Here is a 22,873-nt window from a genome sequence, read left to right as displayed (position 1 = left end):
TCCAGGGGCTTGCAACGTAGTACAATATATTACCTTACTGGGAGAATGCAAGTTTCCAGTACAAAGGACTTAACATTTCTTACATACTGCTTGACTAAAATCTTTAAAAAAATTGACTATATTCTATACAAGAAACACTTAAGGGTAAAAGGAGAAACAGAATCCGTTAGTCGCCTCTTACGACATGCTGGGGAGCATCGGGTAAATTCTTCCCCCTAACCCGCGGGGGGTAATGGCTTATCGATTCCCCCAAACGATTATAACCTGGATTGAATCTTTTGTGCAGTCAGCCTTGTCCTCCAGCGAGTCAGTGCCGTTAACTCTTTTAGTTATGCGCTATAGAAATCTCCTTAATAAATAAACTCTCCTCAGGTAAAGAAGATCCTATGGTAAAAACCTGTGCAAACATCTTCCCTACTTTGGACATTTGGTTTAAGCGTTTCTTTCTTTCTTTATTTGGTGTTTAACGTCGTTTTCAACCACGAAGGTTATATCGCGACGGGGTTTAAGCGTGTTTTATTAATTTTTTGTATACACGTTATAAACAGTAACAACATTTAGAACGTTAACAAGCAGACTGCTAATGGACACGTTCTAAAACTGATGGACATTTACTTTCCGCTATCGTTTTACCTCTTTTTAACGTTAACAAGCAGACTGCTTATGGACACGTTCTAAAACTGATGGACATTTACTTTCCGCTATCGTTTTACCTCTTTTTAACGTTAACAAGCAGACTGCGTATGGACACGTTGTAAAACTGATGGACATTTACTTTCCGCTATCGTTTTACCTCTTTTTAACGTTAACAAGCAGACTGCTTATGGACACGTTCTAAAACTGATGGACATTTACTTTCCGCTATCGTTTTACCTCTTTTTTACTCAATGACCCCTTTCCCTATCTCATCAACTGTTCCTCGCTATTTTTTCTTTTTATTCACGGCTCTTTTTTTTGTCAAGAAAACTTGTGTGCTGGTTGTGATTGTTACGCACAAGGGCACAAATCACACACGAAAAGAAACACTCGAGCGTTGAACGTCTGATATTCTAGCTGACTTGCTTCCATGATAGTTACAATCCTCCCCTCTCTCTCTCTCTCACAGTGAGGAGGCTAGGGAGAGAGACAGAGTGAGGAGGCTAGGGAGAGAGACAGAGTGAGGAGGCTAGGGAGAGAGACAGAGTGAGGAGGCTAGGGAGAGAGACAGAGTGAGGAGGCTAGGGAGAGAGACAGAGTGAGGAGGCTAGGGAGAGAGACAGAGTGAGGAGGCTAGGGAGAGAGACAGAGTGAGGAGGCTAGGGAGAGAGACAGAGTGAGGAGGCTAGGGAGAGAGACAGAGTGAGGAGGCTAGGGAGAGAGACAGAGTGAGGAGGCTAGGGAGAGAGACAGAGTGAGGAGGCTAGGGAGAGAGACAGAGTGAGGAGGCTAGGGAGAGAGACAGAGTGAGGAGGCTAGGGAGAGAGACAGAGTGAGGAGGCTAGGGAGAGAGACAGAGTGAGGAGGCTAGGGAGAGAGACAGAGTGAGGAGGCTAGGGAGAGAGACAGAGTGAGGAGGCTAGGGAGAGAGACAGAGTGAGGAGGCTAGGGAGAGAGACAGAGTGAGGAGGCTAGGGAGAGAGACAGAGTGAGGAGGCTAGGGAGAGAGACAGAGTGAGGAGGCTAGGGAGAGAGACAGAGTGGCGCTGAAGAAAGCACATCCCAGAAAATGACAGCACCACAAAGCGAATAACGTCCCAACAGACTGTGAATGTGCTAGAAACGCATACCTTACATATTGTTGATGATCACATAGTTATAAGGCTGAGCTACAGGTAAAATGCCATGTAAAACACAATCACAAAGCGAATAACTTCCCAACAGACTGTGAATGTGCTAGAAACGCATACCTTACATATTGTTGATGATCACATAGTTATAAGGCTGAGCTACAGGTAAAATGCCATGTAAAACACAATCACAAAGCGAATAACTTCCCAACAGACTGTGAATGTGCTAGAAACGCATACCTTACATACTGTTGATGATCACATAGTTATAAGGCTGAGCTACAGGTAAAATGCCATGTAAAACACAATCACAAAGCGAATAACTTCCCAACAGACTGTGAATGTGCTAGAAACGCATACCTTACATATTGTTGATGATCACATAGTTATAAGGCTGAGCTACAGGTAAAATGCCATGTAAAACACAATCACAAAGCGAATAACTTCCCAACAGACTGTGAATGTGCTAGAAACGCATACCTTACATATTGTTGATGATCACATAGTTATAAGGCTGAGCTACAGGTAAAATGCCATGTAAAACACAATCACAAAGCGAATAACTTCCCAACAGACTGTGAATGTGCTAGAAACGCATACCTTACATACTGTTGATGATCACATAGTTATAAGGCTGAGCTACAGGTAAAATGCCATGTAAAACACAATCACAAAGCGAATAACTTCCCAACAGACTGTGAATGTGCTAGAAACGCATACCTTACATATTGTTGATGATCACATAGTTATAAGGCTGAGCTACAGGTAAAATGCCATGTAAAACACAATCACAAAGCGAATAACTTCCCAACAGACTGTGAATGTGCTAGAAACGCATACCTTACATATTGTTGATGATCACATAGTTATAAGGCTGAGCTACAGGTAAAATGCCATGTAAAACACAATCACAAAGCGAATAACTTCCCAACAGACTGTGAATGTGCTAGAAACGCATACCTTACATATTGTTGATGATCACATAGTTATAAGGCTGAGCTACAGGTAAAATGCCATGTAAAACACAATCACAAAGCGAATAACTTCCCAACAGACTGTGAATGTGCTAGAAACGCATATCTTACATACTGTTGATGATCACATAGTTATAAGGCTGAGCTACAGGTAAAATGCCATGTAAAACACAATCACAAAGCGAATAACTTCCCAACAGACTGTGAATGTGCTAGAAACGCATACCTTACATATTGTTGATGATCACATAGTTATAAGGCTGAGCTACAGGTAAAATGCCATGTAAAACACAATCACAAAGCGAATAACTTCCCAACAGACTGTGAATGTGCTAGAAACGCATACCTTACATATTGTTGATGATCACATAGTTATAAGGCTGAGCTACAGGTAAAATGCCATGTAAAACACAATCACAAAGCGAATAACTTCCCAACAGACTGTGAATGTGCTAGAAACGCATACCTTACATACTGTTGATGATCACATAGTTATAAGGCTGAGCTACAGGTAAAATGCCATGTAAAACACAATCACAAAGCGAATAACTTCCCAACAGACTGTGAATGTGCTAGAAACGCATACCTTACATATTGTTGATGATCACATAGTTATAAGGCTGAGCTACAGGTAAAATGCCATGTAAAACACAATCACAAAGCGAATAACTTCCCAACAGACTGTGAATGTGCTAGAAACGCATACCTTACATATTGTTGATGATCACATAGTTATAAGGCTGAGCTACAGGTAAAATGCCATGTAAAACACAATCACAAAGCGAATAACTTCCCAGCAGACTGTGAATGTGCTAGAAACGCATACCTTACATATTGTTGATGATCACATAGTTATAAGGCTGAGCTACAGGTAAAATGCCATGTAAAACACAATCACAAAGCGAATAACTTCCCAACAGACTGTGAATGTGCTAGAAACGCATACCTTACATATTGTTGATGATCACATAGTTATAAGGCTGAGCTACAGGTAAAATGCCATGTAAAACACAATCACAAAGCGAATAACTTCCCAACAGACTGTGAATGTGCTAGAAACGCATACCTTACATATTGTTGATGATCACATAGTTATAAGGCTGAGCTACAGGTAAAATGCCATGTAAAACACAATCACAAAGCGAATAACTTCCCAACAGACTGTGAATGTGCTAGAAACGCATACCTTACATATTGTTGATGATCACATAGTTATAAGGCTGAGCTACAGGTAAAATGCCATGTAAAACACAATCACAAAGCGAATAACTTCCCAACAGACTGTGAATGTGCTAGAAACGCATACCTTACATATTGTTGATGATCACATAGTTATAAGGCTGAGCTACAGGTAAAATGCCATGTAAAACACAATCACAAAGCGAATAACTTCCCAACAGACTGTGAATGTGCTAGAAACGCATACCTTACATATTGTTGATGATCACATAGTTATAAGGCTGAGCTACAGGTAAAATGCCATGTAAAACACAATCACAAAGCGAATAACTTCCCAACAGACTGTGAATGTGCTAGAAACGCATACCTTACATATTGTTGATGATCACATAGTTATAAGGCTGAGCTACAGGTAAAATGCCATGTAAAACACAATCACAAAGCGAATAACTTCCCAACAGACTGTGAATGTGCTAGAAACGCATACCTTACATATTGTTGATGATCACATAGTTATAAGGCTGAGCTACAGGTAAAATGCCATGTAAAACACAATCACAAAGCGAATAACTTCCCAACAGACTGTGAATGTGCTAGAAACGCATACCTTACATATTGTTGATGATCACATAGTTATAAGGCTGAGCTACAGGTAAAATGCCATGTAAAACACAATCACAAAGCGAATAACTTCCCAACAGACTGTGAATGTGCTAGAAACGCATACCTTACATATTGTTGATGATCACATAGTTATAAGGCTGAGCTACAGGTAAAATGCCATGTAAAACACAATCACAAAGCGAATAACTTCCCAACAGACTGTGAATGTGCTAGAAACGCATACCTTACATATTGTTGATGATCACATAGTTATAAGGCTGAGCTACAGGTAAAATGCCATGTAAAACACAATCACAAAGCGAATAACTTCCCAACAGACTGTGAATGTGCTAGAAACGCATACCTTACATATTGTTGATGATCACATAGTTATAAGGCTGAGCTACAGGTAAAATGCCATGTAAAACACAATCACAAAGCGAATAACTTCCCAACAGACTGTGAATGTGCTAGAAACGCATACCTTACATATTGTTGATGATCACATAGTTATAAGGCTGAGCTACAGGTAAAATGCCATGTAAAACACAATCACAAAGCGAATAACTTCCCAACAGACTGTGAATGTGCTAGAAACGCATACCTTACATATTGTTGATGATCACATAGTTATAAGGCTGAGCTACAGGTAAAATGCCATGTAAAACACAATCACAAAGCGAATAACTTCCCAACAGACTGTGAATGTGCTAGAAACGCATACCTTACATATTGTTGATGATCACATAGTTATAAGGCTGAGCTACAGGTAAAATGCCATGTAAAACACAATCACAAAGCGAATAACTTCCCAACAGACTGTGAATGTGCTAGAAACGCATACCTTACATATTGTTGATGATCACATAGTTATAAGGCTGAGCTACAGGTAAAATGCCATGTAAAACACAATCACAAAGCGAATAACTTCCCAACAGACTGTGAATGTGCTAGAAACGCATACCTTACATATTGTTGATGATCACATAGTTATAAGGCTGAGCTACAGGTAAAATGCCATGTAAAACACAATCACAAAGCGAATAACTTCCCAACAGACTGTGAATGTGCTAGAAACGCATACCTTACATATTGTTGATGATCACATAGTTATAAGGCTGAGCTACAGGTAAAATGCCATGTAAAACACAATCACAAAGCGAATAACTTCCCAACAGACTGTGAATGTGCTAGAAACGCATACCTTACATATTGTTGATGATCACATAGTTATAAGGCTGAGCTACAGGTAAAATGCCATGTAAAACACAATCACAAAGCGAATAACTTCCCAACAGACTGTGAATGTGCTAGAAACGCATACCTTACATATTGTTGATGATCACATAGTTATAAGGCTGAGCTACAGGTAAAATGCCATGTAAAACACAATCACAAAGCGAATAACTTCCCAACAGACTGTGAATGTGCTAGAAACGCATACCTTACATATTGTTGATGATCACATAGTTATAAGGCTGAGCTACAGGTAAAATGCCATGTAAAACACAATCACAAAGCGAATAACTTCCCAACAGACTGTGAATGTGCTAGAAACGCATACCTTACATATTGTTGATGATCACATAGTTATAAGGCTGAGCTACAGGTAAAATGCCATGTAAAACACAATCACAAAGCGAATAACTTCCCAACAGACTGTGAATGTGCTAGAAACGCATACCTTACATATTGTTGATGATCACATAGTTATAAGGCTGAGCTACAGGTAAAATGCCATGTAAAACACAATCACAAAGCGAATAACTTCCCAACAGACTGTGAATGTGCTAGAAACGCATACCTTACATATTGTTGATGATCACATAGTTATAAGGCTGAGCTACAGGTAAAATGCCATGTAAAACACAATCACAAAGCGAATAACTTCCCAACAGACTGTGAATGTGCTAGAAACGCATACCTTACATATTGTTGATGATCACATAGTTATAAGGCTGAGCTACAGGTAAAATGCCATGTAAAACACAATCACAAAGCGAATAACTTCCCAACAGACTGTGAATGTGCTAGAAACGCATACCTTACATATTGTTGATGATCACATAGTTATAAGGCTGAGCTACAGGTAAAATGCCATGTAAAACACAATCACAAAGCGAATAACTTCCCAACAGACTGTGAATGTGCTAGAAACGCATACCTTACATATTGTTGATGATCACATAGTTATAAGGCTGAGCTACAGGTAAAATGCCATGTAAAACACAATCACAAAGCGAATAACTTCCCAACAGACTGTGAATGTGCTAGAAACGCATACCTTACATATTGTTGATGATCACATAGTTATAAGGCTGAGCTACAGGTAAAATGCCATGTAAAACACAATCACAAAGCGAATAACTTCCCAACAGACTGTGAATGTGCTAGAAACGCATACCTTACATATTGTTGATGATCACATAGTTATAAGGCTGAGCTACAGGTAAAATGCCATGTAAAACACAATCACAAAGCGAATAACTTCCCAACAGACTGTGAATGTGCTAGAAACGCATACCTTACATATTGTTGATGATCACATAGTTATAAGGCTGAGCTACAGGTAAAATGCCATGTAAAACACAATCACAAAGCGAATAACTTCCCAACAGACTGTGAATGTGCTAGAAACGCATACCTTACATATTGTTGATGATCACATAGTTATAAGGCTGAGCTACAGGTAAAATGCCATGTAAAACACAATCACAAAGCGAATAACTCCCAACAGACTGTGAATGTGCTAGAAACGCATACCTTACATATTGTTGATGATCACATAGTTATAAGGCTGAGCTACAGGTAAAATGCCATGTAAAACACAATCACAAAGCGAATAACTTCCCAACAGACTGTGAATGTGCTAGAAACGCATACCTTACATATTGTTGATGATCACATAGTTATAAGGCTGAGCTACAGGTAAAATGCCATGTAAAACACAATCACAAAGCGAATAACTTCCCAACAGACTGTGAATGTGCTAGAAACGCATACCTTACATATTGTTGATGATCACATAGTTATAAGGCTGAGCTACAGGTAAAATGCCATGTAAAACACAATCACAAAGCGAATAACTTCCCAACAGACTGTGAATGTGCTAGAAACGCATACCTTACATATTGTTGATGATCACATAGTTATAAGGCTGAGCTACAGGTAAAATGCCATGTAAAACACAATCACAAAGCGAATAACTTCCCAACAGACTGTGAATGTGCTAGAAACGCATACCTTACATATTGTTGATGATCACATAGTTATAAGGCTGAGCTACAGGTAAAATGCCATGTAAAACACAATCACAAAGCGAATAACTTCCCAACAGACTGTGAATGTGCTAGAAACGCATACCTTACATATTGTTGATGATCACATAGTTATAAGGCTGAGCTACAGGTAAAATGCCATGTAAAACACAATCACAAAGCGAATAACTTCCCAACAGACTGTGAATGTGCTAGAAACGCATACCTTACATATTGTTGATGATCACATAGTTATAAGGCTGAGCTACAGGTAAAATGCCATGTAAAACACAATCACAAAGCGAATAACTTCCCAACAGACTGTGAATGTGCTAGAAACGCATACCTTACATATTGTTGATGATCACATAGTTATAAGGCTGAGCTACAGGTAAAATGCCATGTAAAACACAATCACAAAGCGAATAACTTCCCAACAGACTGTGAATGTGCTAGAAACGCATACCTTACATATTGTTGATGATCACATAGTTATAAGGCTGAGCTACAGGTAAAATGCCATGTAAAACACAATCACAAAGCGAATAACTTCCCAACAGACTGTGAATGTGCTAGAAACGCATACCTTACATATTGTTGATGATCACATAGTTATAAGGCTGAGCTACAGGTAAAATGCCATGTAAAACACAATCACAAAGCGAATAACTTCCCAACAGACTGTGAATGTGCTAGAAACGCATACCTTACATATTGTTGATGATCACATAGTTATAAGGCTGAGCTACAGGTAAAATGCCATGTAAAACACAATCACAAAGCGAATAACTTCCCAACAGACTGTGAATGTGCTAGAAACGCATACCTTACATATTGTTGATGATCACATAGTTATAAGGCTGAGCTACAGGTAAAATGCCATGTAAAACACAATCACAAAGCGAATAACTTCCCAACAGACTGTGAATGTGCTAGAAACGCATACCTTACATATTGTTGATGATCACATAGTTATAAGGCTGAGCTACAGGTAAAATGCCATGTAAAACACAATCACAAAGCGAATAACTTCCCAACAGACTGTGAATGTGCTAGAAACGCATACCTTACATATTGTTGATGATCACATAGTTATAAGGCTGAGCTACAGGTAAAATGCCATGTAAAACACAATCACAAAGCGAATAACTTCCCAACAGACTGTGAATGTGCTAGAAACGCATACCTTACATATTGTTGATGATCACATAGTTATAAGGCTGAGCTACAGGTAAAATGCCATGTAAAACACAATCACAAAGCGAATAACTTCCCAACAGACTGTGAATGTGCTAGAAACGCATACCTTACATATTGTTGATGATCACATAGTTATAAGGCTGAGCTACAGGTAAAATGCCATGTAAAACACAATCACAAAGCGAATAACTTCCCAACAGACTGTGAATGTGCTAGAAACGCATACCTTACATATTGTTGATGATCACATAGTTATAAGGCTGAGCTACAGGTAAAATGCCATGTAAAACACAATCACAAAGCGAATAACTTCCCAACAGACTGTGAATGTGCTAGAAACGCATACCTTACATATTGTTGATGATCACATAGTTATAAGGCTGAGCTACAGGTAAAATGCCATGTAAAACACAATCACAAAGCGAATAACTTCCCAACAGACTGTGAATGTGCTAGAAACGCATACCTTACATATTGTTGATGATCACATAGTTATAAGGCTGAGCTACAGGTAAAATGCCATGTAAAACACAATCACAAAGCGAATAACTTCCCAACAGACTGTGAATGTGCTAGAAACGCATACCTTACATATTGTTGATGATCACATAGTTATAAGGCTGAGCTACAGGTAAAATGCCATGTAAAACACAATCACAAAGCGAATAACGTCCCAACAGACTGTGAATGTGCTAGAAACGCATACCTTACATATTGTTGATGATCACATAGTTATAAGGCTGAGCTACAGGTAAAATGCCATGTAAAACACAATCACAAAGCGAATAACTCCCAACAGACTGTGAATGTGCTAGAAACGCATACCTTACATATTGTTGATGATCACATAGTTATAAGGCTGAGCTACAGGTAAAATGCCATGTAAAACACAATCACAAAGCGAATAACTTCCCAACAGACTGTGAATGTGCTAGAAACGCATACCTTACATATTGTTGATGATCACATAGTTATAAGGCTGAGCTACAGGTAAAATGCCATGTAAAACACAATCACAAAGCGAATAACTCCCAACAGACTGTGAATGTGCTAGAAACGCATACCTTACATATTGTTGATGATCACATAGTTATAAGGCTGAGCTACAGGTAAAATGCCATGTAAAACACAATCACAAAGCGAATAACTCCCAACAGACTGTGAATGTGCTAGAAACGCATACCTTACATATTGTTGATGATCACATAGTTATAAGGCTGAGCTACAGGTAAAATGCCATGTAAAACACAATCACAAAGCGAATAACTTCCCAACAGACTGTGAATGTGCTAGAAACGCATACCTTACATATTGTTGATGATCACATAGTTATAAGGCTGAGCTACAGGTAAAATGCCATGTAAAACACAATCACAAAGCGAATAACTCCCAACAGACTGTGAATGTGCTAGAAACGCATACCTTACATATTGTTGATGATCACATAGTTATAAGGCTGAGCTACAGGTAAAATGCCATGTAAAACACAATCACAAAGCGAATAACTCCCAACAGACTGTGAATGTGCTAGAAACGCATACCTTACATATTGTTGATGATCACATAGTTATAAGGCTGAGCTACAGGTAAAATGCCATGTAAAACACAATCACAAAGCGAATAACTCCCAACAGACTGTGAATGTGCTAGAAACGCATACCTTACATATTGTTGATGATCACATAGTTATAAGGCTGAGCTACAGGTAAAATGCCATGTAAAACACAATCACAAAGCGAATAACTTCCCAACAGACTGTGAATGTGCTAGAAACGCATACCTTACATATTGTTGATGATCACATAGTTATAAGGCTGAGCTACAGGTAAAATGCCATGTAAAACACAATCACAAAGCGAATAACTTCCCAACAGACTGTGAATGTGCTAGAAACGCATACCTTACATATTGTTGATGATCACATAGTTATAAGGCTGAGCTACAGGTAAAATGCCATGTAAAACACAATCACAAAGCGAATAACTTCCCAACAGACTGTGAATGTGCTAGAAACGCATACCTTACATATTGTTGATGATCACATAGTTATAAGGCTGAGCTACAGGTAAAATGCCATGTAAAACACAATCACAAAGCGAATAACTTCCCAACAGACTGTGAATGTGCTAGAAACGCATACCTTACATATTGTTGATGATCACATAGTTATAAGGCTGAGCTACAGGTAAAATGCCATGTAAAACACAATCACAAAGCGAATAACTTCCCAACAGACTGTGAATGTGCTAGAAACGCATACCTTACATATTGTTGATGATCACATAGTTATAAGGCTGAGCTACAGGTAAAATGCCATGTAAAACACAATCACAAAGCGAATAACTTCCCAACAGACTGTGAATGTGCTAGAAACGCATACCTTACATATTGTTGATGATCACATAGTTATAAGGCTGAGCTACAGGTAAAATGCCATGTAAAACACAATCACAAAGCGAATAACTTCCCAACAGACTGTGAATGTGCTAGAAACGCATACCTTACATATTGTTGATGATCACATAGTTATAAGGCTGAGCTACAGGTAAAATGCCATGTAAAACACAATCACAAAGCGAATAACTTCCCAACAGACTGTGAATGTGCTAGAAACGCATACCTTACATATTGTTGATGATCACATAGTTATAAGGCTGAGCTACAGGTAAAATGCCATGTAAAACACAATCACAAAGCGAATAACTCCCAACAGACTGTGAATGTGCTAGAAACGCATACCTTACATATTGTTGATGATCACATAGTTATAAGGCTGAGCTACAGGTAAAATGCCATGTAAAACACAATCACAAAGCGAATAACTTCCCAACAGACTGTGAATGTGCTAGAAACGCATACCTTACATATTGTTGATGATCACATAGTTATAAGGCTGAGCTACAGGTAAAATGCCATGTAAAACACAATCACAAAGCGAATAACTTCCCAACAGACTGTGAATGTGCTAGAAACGCATACCTTACATATTGTTGATGATCACATAGTTATAAGGCTGAGCTACAGGTAAAATGCCATGTAAAACACAATCACAAAGCGAATGTGTTTCAATAAGCAAAAGTATTTAAATGTCGCTTTCCTCCACTATTGAGATTGAAAGCAAATGCGTATGTGACAGGGAGACTACCGTCGCCCTTCACAGCAGACTCTGCAGAGCTGTTCGCCTTTGAAGTAGGCAACACCTGTGGATTGTAGAGTATCTGTTTGTGATGGGGTCTGGCGGCTTTTGTCTCTCTGTATGTTCATGGATTCCTTTGCAAATGCATAACAGTTATTTTATGCATAGGGCTTAGAAATAAGCTCTAAAATTCTCAATCCTGTTTGATTGGACTTCGCCTCCAAAGGTGATTGTGGTGCTTCGGCACTCGGTTACACGTACTTACCCTGTTAGTAAAGTTGTACACAATTAAAGGACGGTACTTCCCAATTCATATTTCTTCCTATTGTTTTGAACATATTTTGTGTGTGAATTCTCCTTTTAACAAATAAAATTAAAGCACTTATTACATACCATGTCTTCCGAAAACCATCTTGCACCCTCTGTCAATCTCTGATAAGTTTAAATGTAAGACACAGCTAAGCAAACACCAAACTTGGCTCGATTTCAGTCCTATCAACAGCCTAACGGAAACAGGAAATTCCTGTGCAGCCTGGGTAACACCTTGTACTAACAAGCACTATTGTCAAATCTACTGCAATTGAATGCCCACAGTCAAAAGAATATATCTACAGCTCTTGATCATTTCAATTCAAGGTTGACAGCAGCCTGAAAGTGAAAAGAACCACCTTCAGATTATATAGAAAAAGCTTATTGTCTGGCTTTGCAAGAACCCTTCGTTGCCAGAAGGGCGCACTAACTCTTTTCTGCTTGGGTCACGTCACCCCCACAATACGTCTCTTTCACTCGGTGCCTCCCCACTCTTCAAGTGGCAGGAAACGGGGTTGAAGAAAAAAGAAAGAACAAGTATCACGAAAGATGAACAAAAGAAGAAAGACTTGGCAGCATACGCATGAAATAGCATGAAAAAAGTCTGTGGGAATGATTGAAGACCCGAAGAAGAGAAAGACTTGGTACGTAGGTAGTGGTAGGTGTTAGTGAAAGGCGTGTTTGACGTCAGAACCCATGATCCCTGACCCCCTTGTTCTGCCATGTGTGATTGGAGTTGTAACAGACCTCTTCTCTCCCACCTGATCCTCAAAGAGCTTTTGTTAGTGTGTAATTCCAGTGCACACGGCCAAAAGAAAATGCTGACAGAATCTAGTCTACATGTGACATTGGGACCTACCGAGAATTAGGGCACTTGCCCTGACGAACTGAAAACTTTTTAGTACGTTTGAGAAGCATTGGCAAAATGTCAAGCTCGCATGCATTTCAGATTTCTTTGTCTCTCTCCCTTTCTCACCGTGACACCCCCCCCCCCCCCCCCCCCAGATTTTCCAAACATTTCCACTTTTATTATAAAACGAATTTTAAAACATGAACAATAAAGACCAACCTGATCTGTCGGTGATTATATTTTCAACATGCAAAAGGCATTGTGCATGATCATGACGCCAGTGCTGATAGGTAGACATGCAAACTCACACATCTACAGTCACAATAAACACTAACACACACATCTACAGTCACAATAAACACAAACACACACATCTACACTCACAATAAACACAAACACACACATCTACACTCACAATAAACACAAACACACACATCTACACTCACAATAATCACAAACACACACATCTACACTCACAATAATCACAAACACACACATCTACACTCACAATAATCACAAACACACACATCTACACTCACAATAATCACAAACACACACATCTACACTCACAATAAACACAAACACACACATCTACACTCACAATAATCACAAACACACACATCTACACTCACAATAATCACAAACACACACATCTACACTCACAATAATCACAAACACACACATCTACACTCACAATAATCACAAACACACACATCTACAGTCACAATAATCACAAACTCACACATCTACACTCACAATAATCACAAACACACACATCTACACTCACAATAATCACAAACACACACATCTACACTCACAATAATCACAAACACACACATCTACACTCACAATAATCACAAACACACACATCTACACTCACAATAAACACAAACACACACATCTACACTCACAATAAACACAAACACACACAGCTACACTCACAATAATCACAAACACACACAGCTACACTCACAATAAACACAAACACACACAGCTACACTCACAATAATCACAAACACACACAGCTACACTCACAATAATCACAAACTCACACATCTACAGTCACAATAATCACAAACACACACATCTACACTCACAATAATCACAAACACACACATCTACACTCACAATAAACACACACATCTACACTCACAATAATCACAAACACACACATCTACAGTCACAATAATCACAAACACACACATCTACACTCACAATAATCACAAACACACACATCTACACTCACAATAATCACAAACACACACATCTACACTCACAATAATCACAAACACACACATCTACAGTCACAATAATCACAAACACACACATCTACACTCACAATAATCACAAACACACACATCTACACTCACAATAAACACAAACACACACATCTACACTCACAATAATCACAAACACACACATCTACAGTCACAATAATCACAAACACACACATCTACACTCACAATAAACACAAACACACACATCTACACTCACAATAAACACAAACACACACATCTACAGTCACAATAAACACAAACACACACATCTACACTCACAATAAACACAAACACACACAGCTACACTCACAATAAACACAAACACACACATCTACACTCACAATAAACACAAACACACACATCTACACTCACAATAATCACAAACACACACATCTACAGTCACAATAAACACAAACACACACATCTACACTCACAATAATCACAAACACACACATCTACACTCACAATAAACACAAACACACACATCTACACTCACAATAATCACAAACACACACATCTACACTCACAATAATCACAAACACACACATCTACAGTCACAATAATCACAAACACACACATCTACAGTCACAATAATCACAAACACACACATCTACACTCACAATAATCACAAACACACACATCTACACTCACAATAAACACAAACACACACATCTACACTCACAATAAACACAAACACACACATCTACACTCACAATAATCACAAACACACACATCTACACTCACAATAATCACAAACACACACATCTACACTCACAATAATCACAAACACACACATCTACACTCACAATAATCACAAACACACACATCTACACTCACAATAATCACAAACACACACATCTACAGTCACAATAAACACAAACACACACATCTACAGTCACAATAATCACAAACACACACATCTACACTCACAATAATCACAAACACACACATCTACACTCACAATAATCACAAACACACACATCTAGAGTCACAATAATCACAAACACACACATCTACACTCACAATAATCACAAACACACACATCTACAGTCACAATAAACACAAACTCACACATCTACACTCACAATAAACACAAACACTTTTGATCAAGGACAAAATTATTCATGGAATAAAGTAATAGACAAAACAACACAGTACAAACTAAAATCACAATATAATAGTTAACAGACAAAGAGACAAGTACCTTTTTTGGACTTTGCACCAATTTTCAGTTTGGACGGCCATGTTATCTGGGTATTTGTTTCATCCATAACCTGAAAACAAGCATTTGACTCGTTTTAATACCAATAGTTCCAGGTTATACTTTCAATACATTCATTCCCATTGAATACACACACATAAGAAACAAAACCATTTTTGCTTCAAAATCCATCCTGTACTCCTGTAGTTAGTACATGTATTTATATCAAGACATATCCAGCAATAGCTGGAACCCGAAGATCTTGAATCTTAAATTCAAAGAATCATACTCTTCAGCGTACAGGAACAGTCTACTATCAAAGAGCAAACACTGTTGTTTACACAGTACACAGTTACATAAAACCCACTTGAGTTTTACTTGAAGCAAAAAGCAATGTCAAGAGTATGTCAACAATGGCTGTTCATATTGCTGATAGTGACGTAAATTGAGGCATCAGCATTCCTGAGCAAATAGTGGAGATATGTAATACAGACCAAAGTTATCTTACTTACCTGCCATTTTTTTGTTGTTGTCAGTATGACTATCAGTATGTGACATGTTTACTAGTTTAGGAATAATTCCATTTTGATTTTCATTCATCCTTCACACAATGCTTGGTTACAACATACACTGTGATTCAAAGGAAGTGGGAGCTGTTTGCTTCTTTTGTCAACAAACAAAATGACTCTCTAATATACTTCTGTTCTAAATCTACAATTAGAAAATTCAGTGAATGATAAAAATCTGAATGCTTACCCTCTGGAAAAAATCCTCAGCACTTTCAACAAACTCATCCCCAGGAACTGAAAATAAAATTGGAACATCATCAACATCACATGTCAGTTCCATACATTGTTTTAAAAACTAGAGAATGTATGGCTTAATTTTCATAATGCAAAAAGAAATTCAAAGAGATAGACTACTAACATTCCAAGTCAAAAATAAAACCACAAGAATGGTTAGTCAAGGGAACGTTTAAAATTAAACATAGACAAAAGAAAACATTTACCAGTACGTCAACCTTAAAGTCTTTAAAGTGGACGGACAAACAACTAAAAATGACATGACATACACATAAAGGACAGCTGAGTTGAGTTATTTAGTCACAAGCAGTCAACTAGTTAGTCGCTTCATTAGGACTCAGCTATTCCATTTTATGCATCATCTCATCTCATACATGTTTATCCGCAAACTTCAGATGCCAGGTTGATGTTTTCTTCTTCTGCGTTCGTGGGCTGAAACTCCCACGCACACTCGTGTTTTTGCACGAGTGGAAGTTTACGTGTATGACCGTTTTTACCCCGCCATTTAGGCAGCCATACGCCGCTTTCGGAGGAAGCATGCTGGGTATTTTCGTGTTTCTATAACCCACCGAACTCTGACATGGACTACAGGATCTTTTCCGTGAGCACTTGGTCTTGTGCTTGCGTGTACACACGGGGGTGTTCGGACACCGAGGAGAGTCTGCACACAAAGTTGACTCTGAGAAATACATCTCTCGCCGAACGTGGGGACGAACTCACGCTGACAGCGGCCAACTGGATACAAATCCAGCGCGCTACCGACTGAGCTACATCCCCGCCCCCCAGGTTGATGTGAATGTCACGTCTTTTTTATAATGTTTTTTTTAACTATTCCATTTACTAACCTTTCTTGTTTTTTTTTCCCTTAATAATGCAAGTATCTCTTACCTACCATAAGTTTATAATCACAGCAAAGTCATGTCTTATTTTGTGTTTGATTTTAGGGAACATTAAAATTTAAACTGCAAACTGGGACTAACAATACTACCAATAAGTGTCCAGGCTCGCATACTTCTTCTTCTTTGTTCATGGGCTTAGACTCCCACGTTCACTCATGCTTTTAGCACGAGTGGATTTTTACGTGTATGACCGTTTTTACCCCGCCATTCAGGCAGCATTTCGGGTGAGGCATGCTGGGTATTTTCGTGTTTCTATAACCCACCGAACTCTGACATGGGTTACAGGATCTTTTCCGTGCGCACTTGGTCTTGTGCTTGCGTGTACACATGAAGGGAGTTAAGTCACTAAGCAGGTCTGCACATAAGTTGACCTGGGAGATCGGAAAAATCTCCACTCTTAACCAACCAGGCGGCAGCGACCGGGATTAGAACTCACGAACTCCCGATTAGGAGGCCGACGTCTTACCACCACGCCACTGTGCCCATCGAGGCTCGCATACAAATACATACACACATGTATTAAATTTAAAACCACTGAATCTGACACAAAAGACGTTCCAAGAGTGGACAAAGAGAAAAAGAGGCTGCCGTAGAAATTTACTGTACAATGTTCGTGCACACACACAAAACAGAGGAAGTGGGGGTCTGGGCGAAAAGAAGGCTGAAACTGTGAAAGAGGTATAAAGATCCCCTTGATGCCACCTGGCACGAAACATCTTTCCTCCAGAGTGGTGCCACCTACTTGCCCACCCCCCAAGATCAGGTGATGGGTAGGGGGTCTGTTTAGAAAAGAAATGAGATTCCCACTGCTTCTCAGCTAAAAATAGTCACCATGGTGTTTGGAAAACAAATCTGCCTGCTTATACCAACAGCTTGTTAGGTTAAGAGAAAGGTGTAGATGAAAGAAACACCCTTCACCTCCCTCAACCTCAACCTCAACCTCTACCTCAACCTCAACCTCAACCTCAACCTCTACCTCAACCTCAACCTCCCCCTTACTGACACTTGTCATAGAACAATTCTCATGCACAGGTACGACTTGCTCAACAAATACCATGCACTTAGTTTCAGACAATTAAAGTAATTATCTTTAACTCAGCTAAGGCTACAACTGTTACACTGCACAATTTCACAGCTCGAAAAATTACTTTCCATAAACAATAGTTTCTAACAGAATAACTCTAGGACTAAGTTCAAACAAGTTGAAATCAATTCATCAACACGAAATCCTGGCTCTATAACTGTGAAAACTTACATTTAGGGAACAAGAACCTCGATTATTTATACACTGCAACACAGTACCTGCATAGTGTGAGGTTGTGTTGGGTTAGCATGGTCCATTACACTCTATTTGCCCAGCAATGCCTTACTATCCAACAGTTTGTGGCTGGGCCAATGCTCTACATGGCTGGTGTATAAAACACATGCACAAAACCTGCTATATAAAAGGTACCAGGTTAAACGAGACTGGGATCTTGAGAAGGTTATAAAACTTGGACTGTACCAACCAAATACAGACATGCATGCAGACTTTCAGTACTTTCAGCTTTTTCCTTTTCTTCCAGTTCTAACTTCTATACAAAACAAAAAATCTTTAAAAAAAGAAAGAAAAGAAAAGCCAACCAGTTCTCTATCATAACAGAAATTAAACTACATGTAGTTTTATTGCAATATGCATTGTGTCCACACACAGAGCAGCTTCAGTTCTCTATCATAACAGACATTAAACTACATGTAGTTTTATTGCAATATATGCATTGTGTCCACACACAGAGCAGCTTCAGTTCTCTATCATAACAGACATTAAACTACATGTCGTTTTATTGCAATATGCATTGTGTCCACACACAGAGCAGCTTCAGTTCTCTATCATAACAGACATTAAACTACATGTAGTTTTATTGCAATATGCATTGTGTCCACACACAGAGCTGCTTCAGTTCTCTATCATAACAGACATTAAACTACATGTAGTTTTATTGCAATATGCATTGTGTCCACACACAGAGCAGCTTCAGTTCTCAATAGATCTGACAAAGATAAATGTATGTAATTCCATTTAGTTGATTCTGCATACAATGTATGACAATGTACAGTCCTTGGTTTACAACAATGTATGACAATGTACAGTCCTTGGTTTACAACAATGTATGACAATGTACAGTCCTTGGTTTACAACAATGTATGACAATGTACAGTCCTTGGTTTACAACAATGTATGACAATGTACAGTCCTTGGTTTACAACAATGTATGACAATGTACAGTCCTTGGTTTACAACAATGTATGACAATGTACAGTCCTTGGTTTACAACAATGTATGACAATGTACAGTCCTTGGTTTACAACAATGTATGACAATGTACAGTCCTTGGTTTACAACAATGTATGACAATGTACAGTCCTTGGTTTACAACAATGTATGACAATGTACAGTCCTTGGTTTACAACAATGTATGACAATGTACAGTCCTTGGTTTACAACAATGTATGACAACGTACAGTCCTTGGTTTACAACAATGTATGACAATGTACAGTCCTTGGTTTACAACAATGTATGACAATGTACAGTCCTTGGTTTACAACAACTGCTGTATTTGTATCTCTCACATCTAAGCGCAGTATCCTTTTGTATAATTTGTGAGGCAGGGGTCCTAAGGGTAAATTTCTGCTTGAAAATAGATAATGTTTGTTCTTGTTCTTCAATAAAATCCCTCTAGCAAAAGACAGCTTAGCACAAGTACATCGGTGCCACTGTATGCAGCCTCAGACACTGATGGGATAGAACCACTTGATAGAAGTATGATACTCTTCACCTAAAGCTGTGTGCACTCTGCACTCTATGAAAGCCCCCAACTGTTTGGCCCCAGCACTAGCAGGGGGGAGGAGGGGGGGGGTGCTGACACAAAGAGCAGCCAACAGTGGGGGAAAGCAGGCAAAAGAGCATCAGCAGTGCACCTGAGGACCTGACTTCACCATCTGCTGTTTGGGGGAGAGTCATGAATGAAACCTTTCAGCTCCTTGGGGTCAAAGGCAGGAGAGAGATGAAACTCCTGCTTCCTTTTATCTGTCACTACAATTATGAAGATATTTGATCACACTTGAACTACAACTGTAAGTGTAATCAGGTGACATGTTTTCACTATCACTAGCCAAAGGCCAGTACACCATTCGTTGGACTTTCAGGGCTGTACTGCATTAAGTTAATTAATACTAATGCTAGAAGGGCTTCATGATATAAACTGAACATGTTTGGTTATTTATCATGTTAATCAACATGGACAGAGCTCCTCGCACTATAGTTTTACAAGAAAAGAAGTACTAGACCAGTTACCTATAGTGGTACCCAGTCTAAATGTTAAACACTGCACAATATTTTAATTTCTATTGGGATGTTTATTTTTAGCCTTAGGGCAGGCTAGAACGATATCTTTGGTGAGGATTGATATAGAGGGGAGATATGATGCAAGTCCAAAAAGTTATTCAAAACAGCATTTTATAAGCAAATGCAAAATCGCAAGAGTACATTAATTTTTGTATACACATGTACGTATACAAGTAGAAATGCGCATACTGTAGAAAAAAAGGCTTTGGATGAATGCCCAGTAAGGCTGAACTGGAAGCAAACTTTCTGCTTATCTTTTTTAACTTCAAACTCTTACACAGCAGGCATGAAGCCTAGTATAAAAGAAATAGGAAACAACTGTGTCTTCAAATTACTTGTTCATCTTAACACTTTGGACTACCACTCCCACGCTCCCCTTTAAAAAAAGAAAAGAATCTTTTCTGCTCTGAAAAAGGAGAATAAAAGTTATGGATTGTTACCGTTGTACTTGTAGGGTATCGTTTAAAAAGAGAGAAAGAAAAAGTTTCAGAAAGTGCATGTGTCCTTTAGCTAGTAGTCTTTTTCTCTTTTCTTTTCATGAAGAACATCAGGGAAATAAATTTGTAAGACAAAAATGCGCACTACATAGTATACTAATACAGTAATAGTAATACCGTCTATACACTCTCATTAAATGATTAATGAATCACTGATGAACAAGGTCAAAATGCACACATCGCATTTTTCATGCTGAATGCTTCTTCTGCAGTTAAAAATACAGGGTTAGCAGGCACGTGGATGCATATATTTACAGGACTCATATATATATAAATCGAGAAAACTTTCACTGGACAGTGGTTCACTGGTTGTCCACAATCATAAAATAATAATACAAAGAACTAAATTTTATATCAAGTTGAGTGCATTTTGCTCAACAAATTATTGAACACTTCTATATATATATATACTGTGAACACCGTGCAGCAAGTAGATGAACCTATAGTATTTGTAAGCATAGGCCAAAGGCCTATCATTTTACACAAAATCGTTGTTTTTATATTTGAACAGCATGGAAGATGGCTTCAAGTTAAAGGCATCCCAGCATGTGAACCAGTTCCGCACATGTTTTCTCTTCAAAAGTTCCACACAATACTCCGGATACCCATGACTTAATTTGTTCTCTGGACAGTTCTTTTCTTGTCAAGGCTTGACCAGTTATGTTTATAAACGGGGCCTGACGAACGCAGTGGGCACCATTCACGGATTGATTCAGTTTCTCAAATCGACAAATGTTCTGAAACACGGCTACATGAATGAACGTGTGATTATCTCGACCAAAAGCTGAGCTCAGAGGAAAGACGGTTGCTGAGGAAACACAATATGTTGGACTCGATACCCGTCCCACCAACTGCCAAGACTTCAAACCTGAAGCAAGCGAACAAGTCAGTGTGTAGTGTGAGAAACAAAGTGGCATTCGGCTTACCTAGTTGCAGCATTTGTTCCAGTTTCTTCCGGTCTACCCGAAATCTGTCTTCCGTAAATCCAGGATCATGTTCAACACAGTCCTCTCTGCTCCCCTGAGAAGCTGTGTCGAAGTTATCCACGCCATTTTCAGTGATGAAGTTTGTTGTGTCTCTCATCATACCCGTCTGCACGCCATAGCTCTCCGCCATAGCATAGTTGCTGTTGTCACTTGAGAACGAGGCTTGGCCTCCGCGCGCTCACCACGAGTTGCACTGCTCGAGACGTCCGCGTGCGCCGCGTGTGATCGCAGACACTGTCTGCGAGAAAATCGTGATTCCGGACCAAATTTCTCTGCTTCCACTGTGCCGAAAAAACCCACCTCCAGCTCAGCATGTGGATTTTGGATTTCTATCATGCATGTCAGCTTTTTACGCATGGAGTTTCCATTGACTTATGGATTTCCAAGTCATGTCACGCACCGAAGATATTTGAGAAAAGTATGAAAAGTATTCGTTTTCACGTTAAAAATTATTCTACACTGATTGGCCGGAAAATATCAGTCCTTCCTGGCACTGAATGATGGGAAGTACAGGTGCAGAGGAATTAGGCCTACTTCACGGTATCAGTCA

General features: G+C 39.0%; 1 protein-coding gene across 2 annotated transcripts in view; it reads right to left on the bottom strand.

The window, feature by feature from the left end:
- LOC138960405 (protein bicaudal C homolog 1-like) overlaps positions 1-22,516 on the bottom strand; it is an 84,772-nt gene extending 62,256 nt beyond the window's left edge. For both annotated transcript variants that reach the window (XR_011453965.1, XM_070332310.1), the window contains exons 1-3: positions 22,264-22,516; positions 16,509-16,555; positions 15,756-15,825 (exon numbers count right to left, since the gene is read on the bottom strand). Coding sequence is in view for 1 of the 2 variants with exons in the window: in XM_070332310.1 (XP_070188411.1) it covers positions 15,756-15,825; positions 16,509-16,555; positions 22,264-22,453 (307 nt within the window). In the remaining variant the exon portion in view is untranslated. The remainder of the gene's footprint in view (positions 1-15,755; positions 15,826-16,508; positions 16,556-22,263) is intronic.
- Positions 22,517-22,873: the final 357 nt, after the last annotated feature.

The sequence above is a fragment of the Littorina saxatilis genome, linkage group LG2 (genome assembly GCF_037325665.1).
Source record: "Littorina saxatilis isolate snail1 linkage group LG2, US_GU_Lsax_2.0, whole genome shotgun sequence".
NCBI classification, from domain to species: Eukaryota; Metazoa; Mollusca; class Gastropoda; order Littorinimorpha; family Littorinidae; genus Littorina; species Littorina saxatilis.
The sequence above is the reverse complement of the archived record's forward strand: the minus strand, read 5'-3'. Positions and strand labels throughout refer to the sequence as shown.